Source organism: Euprymna scolopes, chromosome 15, assembly GCF_053919585.1.
Source record: "Euprymna scolopes isolate OS-2025 chromosome 15, ASM5391958v1, whole genome shotgun sequence".
NCBI lineage: Eukaryota > Metazoa > Mollusca > Cephalopoda > Sepiida > Sepiolidae > Euprymna > Euprymna scolopes.
This window is the reverse complement of record NC_136496.1, coordinates 80,632,966-80,648,711: the sequence shown is the minus strand read 5'-3', so window position 1 is coordinate 80,648,711 and position 15,746 is coordinate 80,632,966. Positions and strand designations below refer to the sequence as shown.

General features: G+C 34.2%; 1 protein-coding gene across 4 annotated transcripts in view; it reads left to right on the top strand.

Annotated features, from left to right (window-relative positions):
* The window catches only part of LOC145293938 (sodium/potassium-transporting ATPase subunit beta-1-interacting protein 2-like), a 249,386-nt gene that overhangs the window by 148,741 nt on the left and 84,899 nt on the right, over positions 1-15,746 (top strand). For all 4 annotated transcript variants that reach the window (XM_080140792.1, XM_080140795.1, XM_080140793.1 and 1 more), the window contains exon 5: positions 320-380. In XM_080140792.1, coding sequence (XP_079996918.1) covers positions 320-380 — 61 coding nt within the window. The remainder of the gene's footprint in view (positions 1-319; positions 381-15,746) is intronic.

The window sequence follows — 15,746 nt, the reverse complement described above, 5'->3', positions numbered from 1 at the left end:
TATTGTACTTAGTATATAGTTTATATAGTATATTGTACTTAGTATATAGTTTATATAGTATATTGTACTTAGTATATAGTTTATATAGTATATTGTACTTAGTATATAGTTTATATAGTATATTGTACTTAGTATATAGTTTATATAGTATATTGTACTTAGTATATAGTTTATATAGTATATTGTACTTAGTATATAGTTTATATAGTATATTGTACTTAGTATATAGTTTATATAGTATATTTAATTTAAAAAGTAAAATATAAAAATATAACTTTATATAATTCTATAAAATGTATTTTTTCTTTTTAATTTTCAGTTCATTGGATTTATATTTTCCTGCGTAACAATCTATATATATACAGAAGAAGACGAGAGCTGTAAGTACATTACTGCTACTAGCACTTACACGCGTCCAAGAGATCGCAACAGTGTTGCAAAGTACCAGCCCGTCCAGCTGCGAGACAGCTGGGCGCTCCCTACATATGTGTCATACACTGAGAGTTTGGATTGGTCGTCCTCTGCTCAGTCCTCGTCCGTTTGACTTCTGCCTGCTCATCTCCGCTCAGTCATGGCTACTTCTCCATCCATCTACCCTGACTTCTCCTCCTCTAAATTGCGGGTTGCCATCCTCGCAGCCTCAGGTGCGTGACCTTTCACTGCAGCATTGGTTTGTTTGTTTTGCCAGAGCCTAGTGGTCACAGCACTGCAAGATGGTTGCAATATCTCACCCATGAATTTTTATTTATAGTATGCCATCTAGATAGGGGAGGTATGGGGGTGGGCATAACGGTCACTTTGGTCATGATTTGACTGGCCACATCCAGCTGAGCAGACTAACTTGCTAGGTCTTTCCAACAACATTGTTTTTAAAGTTGTGTGTTTTTGCTTTGAGACTGGTGAGTGTATATATATATATATATATATATATATATATATATAGATAAATTATTTATTATCGATAAAATAGTTATCCAGGGATATGTGTCACTGTATTCACAGCTCATCAGCGTGGCTGACTATATTACAGACTATAGTTGTAGAATTGAACTTTGACATAGTAAGCCATTCTGATGAATGATAGATATGAAAAGCCTGTCTGTGGATAACTATTTTATCTATAATAAATAAATAAACAATGAATATCTGTGCATATATATATTTATATTTGTGTATATATGTATATAATGTCCCTAAATATGGGGCAACTATTCAGTTCCAAGGGAGAGAAATCTTCTTAGCTCCCAGAGGGAGCTAAACCAAATATAAATATTGCTAAAAATAGCAACCAAAATCATCATCATATATATATATATATATATATATATATATATATATATATATATGTGTGTGTGTGTGTGTCAGCCATCCTGATGAACCATAAATATGGCAAAACATGTCAAATATCAACATACATACAGTTCTCTTCATCGAATCCTTTTTATATTAACATCCACACAGTGGGCCTCTGTCCAGGTAGTTTGCTAGCTGCATGCCTGGAAATATCATGAAAATTTTGTGGCAAAATAGTTAACATGTTATTTTGATACAATAAATATTTCCCGATTGAAATCAAAGGAAAAAGCTATCAACGCATCTTTTAGAAAATATGAAGTCATTAACAGGAGGGCGAGTAAGAGCCAGCCAATTAGTTGGGCAACCACCTACCTGCTCCTTCACATTATTTGTTTCTTGCTTTGCCTATTGGTGAGCAATATTACAAAAAAAAAGGTTTTTTCTAAGTCATTCGGTTTTTTTATTGAGCCATTTTAATTGATTACTTTTAATATCAAAGAAATTATTGCATATATATATAGACAAAATGACAATAAAATTACAAATGTATAACATCAAACATTAATATATACGGTTTTAAAAAATATGTATGCTTATTAGGCATTCAAATAAGTCTTTGGATCATTTTTCAGTGTATGTGTATATATATATATATGTATATATATATATATATATATAGAATATTTCAAAATATTCATGCTGTTATATTGATGTAAATAACAGTAACTCATTTTGGTGCTTATTTAGCATTAAACCTATTTTAAAGAACTAAATTACAAAAAAATCTTTATGATGTCTGTATCTGTCACAGAATCAAAATGTCATATTCCAAAAATCACAAAAAACTGATCAAATACTTTTTTTTTTTTTTTAAACAAGTTTTAGCAATTTTAATAGGAAATTATAGTCATTAGAAGGTTCTACAGTTAGAACTCAGTTGTTTCCTTCATTATTGTGGATCGAAACATCTCTCACTTCGTCATAAAACTTGATTTTCTTAGTTAAGAAAAGAAGATACACTACTTGATCAATTTACATGATTTTTTTTTTTTTTTTTTTTTTACAAAGTGATCACCACTTATCAAGGTCTGGAAGCCACTCAGGGATAAGGGTTATTGCATGTACAGTACGTTCGTGTGGGGATTTAATAAAAATGTCTACTTAAGGGGCGATTCATCAGGAATTTGTTTACATTGGACTTGAAGACATCCAGGTTGTAGTCAGGGAAGCAGGCAGACGGAACAGAGTTCCACAGACGTGCAGTTCTAAGAAAGAAGCTTTATCATTGGAATCTACGTTTTGATTTAGGCACAGATAAAGAGTGGGGAAAATTTTTGACCGTGGTTTCAGCTAGACGGGTGTTTTTCGTAAAAGATTTGTGAGGGGGACTAGAGATTGGAGCTCAGACGGGCACCTGCCATGGAAATAACGATAAAACAAAGATAGGCTCGCAACATCTCTTCTGTGGGAGAGAGGTTGCAGGGAAGACATCCCCACTAAGCTACGAAGTCTATTTTGTACTCTGTCAAAGCAGGATAGGCTGTTTTTAGCAGTTCCTGCCCAGATATGGCAGCAGTATTCCATCCTTGGACGTACTTGGCTTTTATATAGATAGAGAATTGCATCAGTAGTGAGATATCTTCTTGAGCAGTAGAAGGATTCCACCATCTTTCCAGCGATCTTGGTAACAGACTTGATGTACGTGTTCCATTTCAGATCAGGAGTAAAGGTCAAGCCCAGAAGCTTGTCAAAACATGGGGCTTCTCCTAGACAAGAGCCATTCATTTCAATTGATGCCAGATGGGGATCAGAGTGTTGATGATGTAAAGATAGGAGCTTGGTTTTGGATGCATTAAAGGTAACCAGCCACCTCTTCCCCCACTGAACCATGCGCTCGAGATCAGAGGAGAGAGAATCAGAGAGAACTTTGTCATTTACAGCCTTTGATGTGTTGCCGTAGATGGTCATGTCATCAGCATAGAAGTCAACGAATGATTTAAGTATGTGTTTTGGGAGATCATTGATGTAGATCAGGAAGAGACTTATGGGGAGTTGATGGCCTTCGTCGCATAGGGTAGAATTAGCTGCAAAGTTCTTGGTAAATAGTTTGGCCTTGTCTGATGCTAACGAGATGACCTCAGGTCCATTGATAATGGTTGGAATAGAACACATACTTCTGTTCAGGATCCTATTTGTTATTTGCCAAAACTGGTGGGAACCAAGCCGCTAATCAGCTACTTTGGATTTAACGGACTGAGCATATAGCTCTCTTGCATTTTTTATTACTCTTTAACAGTGGTTGCTGGCGTCCCTGAAAGCAGCTTTAATCTCAGTGCATCTATTACATTGGTAGTTATGGAAAAAGTGATTTCTGTGCACGATGGCAACAGCACATTCTGAGGAGAACCATGGCTGGCTGTTGGGTTTTTGTTGGAATTTTTTAGATGGTATGAATCGGTCTATGCCTACAATTAGCCATTCGGTCATATCTAATACTATGGAGGACACATCCTTTTTTAAACATGGAATGTAGAGGTAAATCAGATATGGATGTACGGAAGCTATCCCAGTCAGCCATGGAGTATCGGTATGCAGTACGGTGGAGGGGTACGTCTGGGGGCTTATTACATTTCATTTTTATCTTAACTGATACAACGGAGTGGTCGGAGGATCCTAGAGGAGAAAGAACGGAACATGAAAATATCTCAGGGGAAGTGGAGAGAAAAAGGTCTAGAAGGCTTGCATACTGACCTGTAGTATCGGGCACACAGGTGGGCTCGCGAACAATCTGAGTGAGGTCATAAGCAATGGCAAAATCATGACAGAACCTCCCCCCATTGTCTGTCTTATTTGAGTGGGTCAGCCATTCCACGTTACGGACGTTGAAGTCACCACAGATGTGAATGTTAGCCGAGGGATGTGCAGACAGTATGTGGTCTATTTTCTCAGATATACTCTTAAAGATAGTAACTCCACTGTTATGGGGCCGATAAAGGGCAAATATAAATGCAGTGGTGTAAGCAAGTGCAACCCGGAAGCACATATAAGGTAAATTAGGATCTTCTCTTGAGATATCCATCCCTACCACATGGGAAGCCATCTTTAATGTAGGCACATATTCCATGCCCGTGGCGGTTTTGGGGGTCAGATTTAGATATTAAGTTAGAGTATCCGTTAATTATGAACTCATCTCCGCTCAAGGGGTCAAAGTTCGAAAGATTTGACCTTTGCGGCGTCTAGCAAACTATTCAGCCAATTTTGTTTTTTTGGAATATAACATCTTCATTTTGTAATGGGTGTGTTTAATATATATATATATATATATATATATATATATATATATATATAATGTACACAGATACACACACACACACACACATATATATATATATATATGTGTGTGTGTGTGTATCTGTGTACATTTCCCTACCAAATAACTCTGTCAATTTTGGGTCTAGAGACTCGAGAGTCAACATAAAGAGTATTGAGATTTGAGAAAATCTTTTTAATCGGTTTTCGGCTAGAAATTTGGCTTTCAAGGATCCAAAGTTCAACAATTTGACCTTTGAAAACTCTACCAAACTCTTCCACCAATTTTGGGTCTAAACACTTGAAAATTTAAATGTAGGTTACTTGAACATGGATCAAACTTAATAATCTGATTTTAGCCCCAAAAAAATAAATGTTAAGGGGTCAAAATTGGAATCAAAGTTTTTAAAAATTTGACTTTTTACCTCAACTTTCTCAGCCAATTTCTGGTCTAAACATTTGAAATTTTACCTAAAGGGTATTCAGAGATATGGCAAGCTTTTTAATCGGTTTGGGTTGAAAATTTGAGCTGCCAAGGGGTCAAAGTTCGAAAGATTTGACCTTTGCGGTGTCTAGCAAACTACTCAGCCAATTTTGTATCTAAACATTTGAAATTTATACATAAGGAGTATTCAGACATGCGGCAAGCATTTTAATCAGTTTTGAGGTGAAAATTTGGCTGCCAAAAGGTCAAAGTTCAAAGAGTTGACCTTTGCAGATTCTACCAAATTCCTCTGCCAATTTTGTGTCTAAAGACTTGAAATTTTAAATGTAGGTAACTTGGACATGGGTAAAACTTTGTATTTTGATTTGAAAACAAAAGAATAAATGTTAAGGAGTTTAAATTGGGATCAAAGCTAAAAAAAATTGACCTTTGTGGTCTCTATGAAATTACTCAGACAATTTTTGGTCTTAACATTTAAAATCGTACATAACATAAAGTCTATTCACATATAGGACAAGTTATGAACAATACATAGGGTTTGAGGAGAGCCGGTCTGAACTGCTAGTACATCATAAACTTAAGATTTTTCTACCTTTTTGTTTTTAAAATGGGGTTTAATTCTAAATAAGCACTAAATCTTTTGCATTTATTCATCAAGATATGAGCTACTAATATTTTAAGCCTTTTGTTGACGAAACGCTACATTGAAAATTTCTTCATTCATTTCAAGATTCTCTGATATCTTTGTCTTTTGCCATTCTGAAAATGAGCCCTTGTTCGCATTGGTAACCATGACGACACCCACTCCTTAATTCCTTTCACCTGACCTTTTACCTTCTGACCTTTTACAGCAGATACCATTTATATGAGGAAACTTTTCCTCTTCTTGGTGTTTGTTGCTGTATAATTTGTATAAAGATATATTATTACTATGCTTTATGAACAAATAATGACGGTGCTCAATGACATTGATACGAGTATAATGTATTTTTTACTAATAATATTACGCAATTATATGTTGAAAAGCCACCAACGGTTTAGGAGGCAATTTGAAAATCAAGCCTGTGGCTGGACTAACTTTTAGTTTACCTACTAAAGGAGTAAATGTGAATGTGGTATTCAAATTTATAGGTTTCGTTTTTCGATTGCCCTTAAAACTGCTGGTATAGATGGCTAATCAAGATATATTTATATAGTTTACAACACTGTTTCTTCTATCTATATAAATGACCATTTAGGAAATAATTATTCTGAAAATTAGCATTTATGTTATTATTCTAGTATTGCTTTTTACCCATTTTCCTCGGATCGGTTGAAATATGCAGTAGATCTAGAAATTGGTTTGGGTTCAGAAATGGCTTGTTTTGTTTAATCCTGTTAAGACTTAGCTATTGCCTTTCAATCGTAGATGTGTCTCGTTTCTTCCTGAGATTCTTTATGGATGGCTCTTCTTTCGATGAGAAATCGATTCTAAAACTTTTAGTCTTTCTTTTTCATCAAATCTCTCTTGGGAATCCATACATTAAATCCATTGCTCTTTCTGATTCTCGTGAAATTGGTTCTCTCTATCACTCTAAACACTTTGTCACACCCAAGGCTATTCTCTATTGCTACAAATCTACTATCAGACCGCGTATGGAGTAATGTTATTATATTCGGGCTGGTAAATCTGTGTCTTATTTGAAGGTTCTTGAAAAATTGCAGAAACGTATCTTTCTTCTTCACTGTGACTTCTCTCTTAGACATCATGTTGCTAATCTCAGTCTTTTCTATAAATACCATTAAGGAATGTGTTTCTCAGAATTGTCTGACTATTCCCTGCTTCCTTTGTTCCAGCTTGTTTGACTCCTTAGTCTAGAGGTCTTCATCAATTTTCTGTTTTAATACCGCATTGTAATACAGCTTGTCAAAGTTATGCTTTGAGGGTATGTTAGAAGGAAAGAGACAGAGGAAAGCCAAGGAGAAGGTGTCGAAAATATTTTTGATTGGACATCTCTGAACAGTTATGCGTCCATCAACCAAATTGCCCTGGGTCGGAAGGAATGGCGAAAAAAAAGTCACGTGGGTTCACAATCCACACCAAGCGGAAGATGCGACTCATAATTATAATACAGCTTCCTATTCCAGTAACTTCTTTCCAAGGACTACAAGGTTGTGGAACTCTCTTCCTGCTCACTGTTTCCCTTATATCTACAGCCTTGATCTTTTCAAGACTAAGGTCAATAGGCATCTCCTGTCTTTACAATAATCAGCTTTCGTTCTTGTTAGCTCCTTCCATCAAGTGGCTTCATGCCTTGTCTCGAGCGATTTTCATTAAAATAAAAAACAAAAAAACGTAATATCACTTTTTTTTAGTATTTGCTCAGAATTCTGCTTTCCACTGGAATTGGAAGTTTATGAGGAACACAAATCCGCATGCAGTCTTCAGTCAACATGTATATTCCAGTGCCTAGCATTTTCAAAGAGTAGCCCATCTTGTGCTGACCAGGCTCATCATCACTTATGTATTATGCTGTTATTCATTATCATATCGTATAAATCAAGATAATTCTATTGTTGGCATTCGTTTCCCCAATATTTCTATAGTCTGAATTCTTTCTAGAAAGACATTGAGTACTTACGGGAGGCACCACATGAAGGTTGCCAACATCCTAAGTGAAAGTGATTTTTGTGAAACAAACTGGATTTGAACTTGGAATACCCAGGTTGTTTAGTCCGTGCTGATAGCCACATGCCCGTTGTCGCCTCCCTAAGCTCTTATTAAGGATTCAAAAAAAGATGAAGGTTAATATCAGAACAGATTCCATGCTTTGTTCCTAGCCAAAGGGGTCAAAGAAAACTCTAGGGAAGACATTTCGTTAGACAAAACAACCATCTTTTCTTTGTCTCTTCTTCTTTTAGACATTTTGTTTTGATGATAAAATCTATAGCTGTGATATTGAACTGTTTGGATCAATGTCGGAATTATCTATCATCTGCTTTCTTGAATATTAATATCCATTTCATTTCTATCTTTTTATCGTCTAATGTTGTTTTCACTTCACCTGAAAATAACTTCCGTGATTTGGTACTTGAGTCGGTGAAAGGTTTGCTTGGCTATTGCTGCATGGTTGACTTTATCAGTAGATTACTTCTAATTTTATCTTTAAGCATAAAAGCCAATTAATATTAGCTGATCTCATAATATGCTTGCAAATATGTCTGGCGTTTTACTGATTTTTTTTTTTTTTTTTTTTTTTTTTGACACCTTATTTTTATTTTTGTTCTTTATTATTTTTTTAAAGATAGTTCGGTGCAATTTCTTTATAGTAAGCAATAGAGTTGGAAGTATTTTTAGATGTTAACAAAAAGTCATCTTTTTGATTAAAACATTTTAATCTTGGAAATACACTCGCATTTAAATATATGCATTCATTCATTGTGCTACTTTGAGCAGGTCTTAATTGAATCAATAATTTTATGCTTAAGCTTTAAAAATAATTTTTTTAAAATACTTATGCATTTTTTTTAGTACTTGCCCAGGATAGTGGATTTTGAAATCAACGCATTTCATGTGAAAACATTACTTATTTACATGTCATATCGAAATTCGTATAAATTCCAAAAATTATGAAAAATGGTGCAGTAAAGAAATAATATAATATTTTGATTGCAGAAATTTCCCTCTGGACCAAAATATCGTAGGTTTGTAACAACAGATGCCACATACAAATTTATTACACCTACCCTGATAGCCACTACCTTATGATCACCATTTCTGCCACATTCACTCGTGATAATAAAATGCTACATTGCATCCGATGAGCAACTTCATCACAATCGCCACATCTACAAAGGAAGGAGTTCCTATTTTTGTCTCTCGATATTTAGTGCTCTCACCACTACCAGTTGATGCCAGGACAAATTCTATATTTTCCTACAATATTTTGCTTGCACTGCCATTAACTGGTTATTACATACATACAAATACCATACTATTTCCATTTTCTGCTCCACAAATAAAGTCTCCCCAGCCTTATTCCGGCCACTCTGATTGGCTAAGCTCTGACCATTCTTATATTCTAGAATACAATTCTCCCCCTTTCTAAACGAAAGGTTACTAAAAATAAAAGATGACGTTACTAACAAACATATAGATTGGAGCTCAGACGAGCACTTGCCATGAAAATAACGTCTCTTCTGTGAGAAAGAGGTTACAAGGAAGAGAAGAGGGCATCCCCCCCCTAGGCTACGAAGTCTGTTTTGAACTCTGTCAAGGCAGGATAAGCTCTTTCTAGCAGCTCCTGCCCAGATGTGGCAACAGTACTCCATCCTTGGATGTACCTGGCTCTTATATATCTGCTCCAATAATATGTGATGCTGTTTATAGATGTCCTTTTTTGAAATTTTGAACTGCAGAGAGCAATTAAAAATAGATTTTTAATTCATAATTTGATGTTTTATTGACCTAATGACTTACAGATTCTAAAACATTTTAATTAGCTGGTGAGGAAATACTCTGCAAATCTTTCCAAGAACTACAAGGTTGTGGAACTCTCTTCCTGCTCACTGTTTTCCTTCTGCCTACAGCTTTTACAAGAGGCATCTCCTGCCTTTGTGATAATCATTTTTCATTCTTGTTAGCTTATTACATCAAGTGGCTTCATATTTAGTCTAAAGCGATTTCCATAAAAAACAATTTTAAATATCAACTCCAATACGTTTTTTTATGCTATAACTCGCATAGCAAACTAAATCCCCCCCCCCCATCTAAAAATTGAATAATCTCTTTTTAAAATGCATTTTATAATCTAAAAGTGTGGTTATTGATCGGTAATAAAATCAAAGGTATTTTGGCAAAATATTAGAATATCTGACTCAGGATTTTTAAGATGGGGATTGTTAATCTGGATTATTCAGTACTCCTATTTTCCTTTTGGTTGTTGTTATAAATACGTTTCCACCAATGTAACCTCCGATTTTCTTCAATTCAAATGCATTTTTTTTTTAATTTGGGAACCTAGACAAAATTTTGAACTGAACTCTTTATTTAATCCATAGTAGATTGTTCTCATCTATTAACACTTCTACCCGGTCATTGCTGACGGAATGAGAACAATCTCCCCCACCCCCATTAAATAATTAAATAAGGAGTTAACTTTGAAACTCCATACAAGTTCGAGAGTTTAATAAACATTCCCAAGTTTGAAAAGATGTACAGTAGAACCTCTGGATATGGTGGGCCTAGGATATGGATTTTTCAGGTTACAACGTGGACTACAATGTTTTTCCGGACCCTGATTATGGTATTTACCTCGCCTTAAGGTGTTAGTTATGTTATTTGATTATATACTGTACTGTAATTTATTACTAATTTTTAATACTGTATCCCGGGGTTCTATTGTACCTGAAAAAAAAATTGGAGGTTACATCGGCCGAAATATGAAAATACCAACCAACAATAATCGTCCATATTAGAATATTTGTTTGATTAACGATGCTTTATTTCAAGAATCTTCATATTAAGCAGCTAATACTTATTAGGCAGAATTTGACTTATTTATTTGCATTTTTTTTTTTTTTTTTTTTTGGTCAAGATTTTCTACATAAATACCACTGACAATAGCAAAATCCCACCCCTTCACTCTAGAGATCTTTAGATGCGAAACTGCTTTCTACTCCAGTTTCTTCCCTCAAACTCAAAGACTTTAAAGTACTCTTTCGGTCTTCTGCTTCAGTGACTATACTGACGTTCAAAAGTTCAAGTGTAATGTGAACAGACATCTCGTTGCTCAACCCTCTATATAATGACACTGTGCCTTGTTTGGGGTGAATGAGAATGTGTGTGTTTATGTGTGTGTGTGTATATATATATATATATATATATATACACACACACACACACTACAAGATACATATAAATGTATAAAAAGCAACATTTATATCTTGATTATTCAAACTACTATTCTTATGTTATTTTCATGTTTTCAGCTGAAATAACCCCCAACCTTTTTCAGGTGCATCTTTTCAAATTCTGGAATTTTTATTGACCTTGGGGAACCTATATAGAATTTCAAATTGAACTTTTTATGTAATCTTTGGGGGTAAATTGTTCTTGTTCTTTCAGCCATGATTTGGTAAAAGCTGGTTAGCAATCACTTCTAAGTGTCAGTCTTTTAGCGGTTGTTAAAAGTTCAATCCTTACTATGGGTAATAGTTACTAAAAATAACGTAATAATCCTACTCAATCATGGCTGATAGAACAAGAACAATCTACTCCCATGGGTTAAGTTTCATTTCAAAATTCTGTATGAGTTCTAAAGTTCAAAGTTTTGCAGTTCAAAAAGATGCACCGAAAAAAAGTTGGAGGTTACATCGGTCGAAACGTTTAGAAAATAACAACCAAGATGAGAATAGCAAAATAAAAAAAAATGTTAAAAAATTAAAAAGAAAAGATAAAAATACTATTGGACATTGTCTACACTAGCTGACTGTATAAAAAATGGGGTGATTTTTAACGAGTGCAAACTGCTGACAGGACAGTAGTGATCAGAAGGGCAGAATTACTTCCCTTTTGTTTTATTTTTGTGAGTTTTGCAAAACTGCTTCAATCAACAAGTTTTTTTTATTTTTGATTATTCGGACTGCTATTCTCATCTGAGTTCTTATTTCCAGCCCTTGCCAGATGAATTTTTTCAAACTCTATTTAATCTATGTGGGTCGATTGTTCATGTTTTGTCGGCCATGCTCAGGTGGAAGAGTCCATCATTATGGTATTCTTAGTCGTTATCGCTTGTAGTAAAGACTGAATCTTCAATTTTCAGAAGATTATTGCTTAGAACTGATGTTGAATGTTGTGCCACTGATCCATCTGGACAATTGTAGAATAAATTTTGGGATCTGTGAAACTCGACCTGTCTAGTAATATAGTATTACATGATAATAGTATTATATCAGTATTAAATTTTAAAAGAATCAACCCATCACTAGTAAGTGATGAGCCAATTCCATTACAATTACTGATTCACATTCTTTTCAAATCTCTAAATATTCAGCTATAGAATTGGGGTTTTTATTTATTTATTTATTTTTTCGGGGATTACTGTAAAACCCCATGTAATATGTTCATATATTTTCGCAAATATAAAAGAATACATGTGGAATGGTGGAGATCTATCGATTTTAGTTTTACTGGTAACTAAAGTCAAATATTTATTAATTTATCATAACTACTAGCAATTGAAAATGAAGTTTTGTAACGAAAGCAAAAAAACAAAAAAAAAATTATAAAAGAATCGTTTCTGGCATTAGAAAAGTTGCACAAATTTTTTCTATTTCAATGCCCCTATTCTCGGTTCTGAGTAATCATCTGAATACTAATTAGCACTACGATCAGATGCTACTTTGTAAAACCAACAACCAAGATGAGAATAGTAGTCCAAATAATCGAAATTTTCAAGTAAAAAAAAAAAAGTCTGAAACAATGAGAAATTATGAACGCATTAAAGGTAGAAAAGGCGGATGGGGGGGGGTATTTATCTCCCTCTCACAGCAGGATGATGTGATAAGAGTCGAAAAGTAGAGGTGAAGAGTCAGCATCCGAGAGGAAGAGCATTCTGGCCTGCAAAACAAATGCCCAAGCAATCCTTTCAGCAATCCCCAGTAAGGGTGTCTCAGGCCACAAGCAATAGACCAACACTCTCTGAAAGGGAGAAGGCAGAGCCTAGTAGGGTGGACCTGAGGAGTCATATACGCAACTTATTTAAGTAAAAATGATTGTATTATAGTGGTCCTATTACACACGAGCATGAAATTTGGAGGGGGGGGTTATAGCTTTAGAAATATGGGTCATATCACAAATGCTGCATCTTTTTATGACGTGTTAGAATGCCGATGCTTGTACACTAATTTTTTGTTCCCGAAACTGATTGAAGTCTTTTCTTTTTTTTTTTTCTTTTCTTTTTTCTTTTTTTTAAACTTATTTTGTTCTACCAGATACCAAATACTCACCCACTATCTCATATCATACATTCCGACCGAAAGAGCTTTTTAAGATTCTAACCGTCTCTTTAACTGCAATTGTTTGTATCTCTCTTGCACTTCGTTCACCAAGTATATGTGCCAGGTAGTTTTTGAAATTCTTTTTCGTGACTCCTATAATTACTGGAATGATGAAGATCTTCCTTAGATTCCAATTTCTTTCCATATCGTACATTGACGTGTATGTAAACAACTGTTGCCTAAATTTGAAAACCTGCTGAATCTTGTTTAAAGGTTACAATCTTTTAAAGTAAAAATGAAATTTATTAATGTGTAACGTTTATATTATAATCATTTTTATATGATGTAATATGATCTACCGATTAAGTTTTTTTTTTTGTTTTGTCTGCATCATTGTATAATACAGCTATTTATTTTATGCTATAAACAAATATTCCACTAGCTGTAGCATATTTTCTCTCTGTGTCCGTGTGTTAAATGTACTCTCTAACTATCAACCGAATTTTCCTCTGCAGCATGGAATAGTCGCATGTATCTACTCTTGAATTGATGTCTATGAAAAAGCATGTTAAAGTTCCGTACGCTTAGAGATTGCTTTAATATATATATATATATATATATATATATATATATATATATATATATATATATATATCCCCAGACAAAGGAGGGATTGGACTTAGTAGTTCACTTCCGTTCGTCTGTTTGTTTGTTTGCACTATTATCAATTTTTGGATTTTAAAAAAAAAATGCACAAACATTAGTAATGGTGAAAGTAAATTTTTGCCAGAACGGATTTTCCGGGATAACTCTGGTCCCCCTCCTAGGGAGTGTTATAGGGGTAAAATTGGCGCCAAATCATTGTTTCCGTTTGTTTGCTCGCACTTTTTTCAATAACCACACCCCAAATTTTTTTTCAAATTTTGCAGAAACATTAGTCATAATATAAGTAAAATTTTCTAAGAACAGGTTTATTTACTTGTGGATGGGGACACCCCACATGCTCGGCTTGTTTTATTGGAAATTACTCCAGACACGGCATAAAACCACTTCATGTTAAAAAAAACAAACAAAAAAATTTTAAGGTCAAAAACTAATTAATGACGTAAAAGCTAAACGACAAAAGAATGGAAGCAAGAGTTACAAGGCTGCCTGAAGTGAACCCAAGGTTCACTGTTTACTCTTTTACTTGAAATTGCAAGCTAAAAAAATACTAATTCAAGATCAAGTATTAGATGGATAGATTCTGATCGAGAAAACAGCAATTCTTCCCCTTTTGTCAGAAACTTTGCTCATAGAACGTGAGGACTAAAGGACAGTGACTTAGAAGATCTAGTCTAAATATTGTTGAAACTCTATCATCTTATTTGCTTGCTTGTTACCGAGCACATTTTATCTGTACATGAATGTTTTAGTGAGAGGAAGGGAGAATGTTGAGAGAAATGGTGAGAAGAATGGAATGATGTTAATAGCAGAAAGTGGGGGAGGGGTCTATTATGACATCACAATGTATTCTAACTTTGTGAAAGCCTTTGACCTTATAATCGTTTTGAGGAGAATAGAAAGTGGACTTTGGGTTTACTTTCGGTAACCTCATAATACTTGCTTGTTTACATTTTGTCCTTTTATTCCTCGTATTCCATGACTTATGTTTCTGACAAAGGGAAAAGAATTGCTGTTTTCTTCGTCAGAATCTATCCAGCCAGCGATTAGTGCTGGCTGGTTTTTGACCATGGCTTATTTTTTTTTTTTTTTTTTTAGTTCTGGAGCGATTTCCATTAAAAAGAAAAAAAAAACAAAATAAAAATCTGATTATCAATCAATGCTAAAGTAAAGCAACTATATATATATATATATATATATATATATATATATATATATATATATATATATATAATGGTTGTATAGATCAGTTTCCTAGATGTAAATCTACTGAAACTCGTATGATTATTAAAGAGTTCTCAATAGAGGACAGAGCAGGTACATACAAAATTAATGAACTTCCTTTTCAATAGCGTTTCTTTTCCCGGTCTGATGAGGTGGGTCTCTTTGTATTGAAATTCGACTGAAACATATGCACATATGTAACCAATAATGTTTGTATAATAAACAGACTAATTATGACAGTAGAGTTTAGTTTCCTAGAAGTACATCTAATGAAACATGTGTCTACCAAAAAGTGCTCAATGAGTAGGTATAATTAATGCCATCAATGTTTGTATAAATAAATTTAATATTTATATATATATATATATATATATATATATATATATATATATATATATATATATGCATATACATACACATACTCTACCAATAGGTCATCTATTATGAAATAAAACTGAAAAAAAAAACATTGAAAATTTAACTAAAAGTCATTATCCTGAACTTTGATATGTGTTGTGGTTGTTGGACTTGTATTTTCTATGTTTTTGTTCATAAATTATTTGTGTGGTCAATGTTAAATATTGTCGTCCATAAGTTATCCTTCATTTAGTATTGCTGTGAACAAATATCAAACGATCAGTCGACACCCGGTACTTGTACTGGGCTGGTCACTACAGTGTGGTGGCTGCACAGATGCTGCACTCAAATTATTTGTCCTTAGTCAGTGGAAGGGGAACCCCTTCTATACTAAGGCAATTTTATTTTTGTAGAATCCCCTTTTGAGGGGAGCTGGTTATCTCTCACATAAAACCGACCTTGTTTCGTGGGA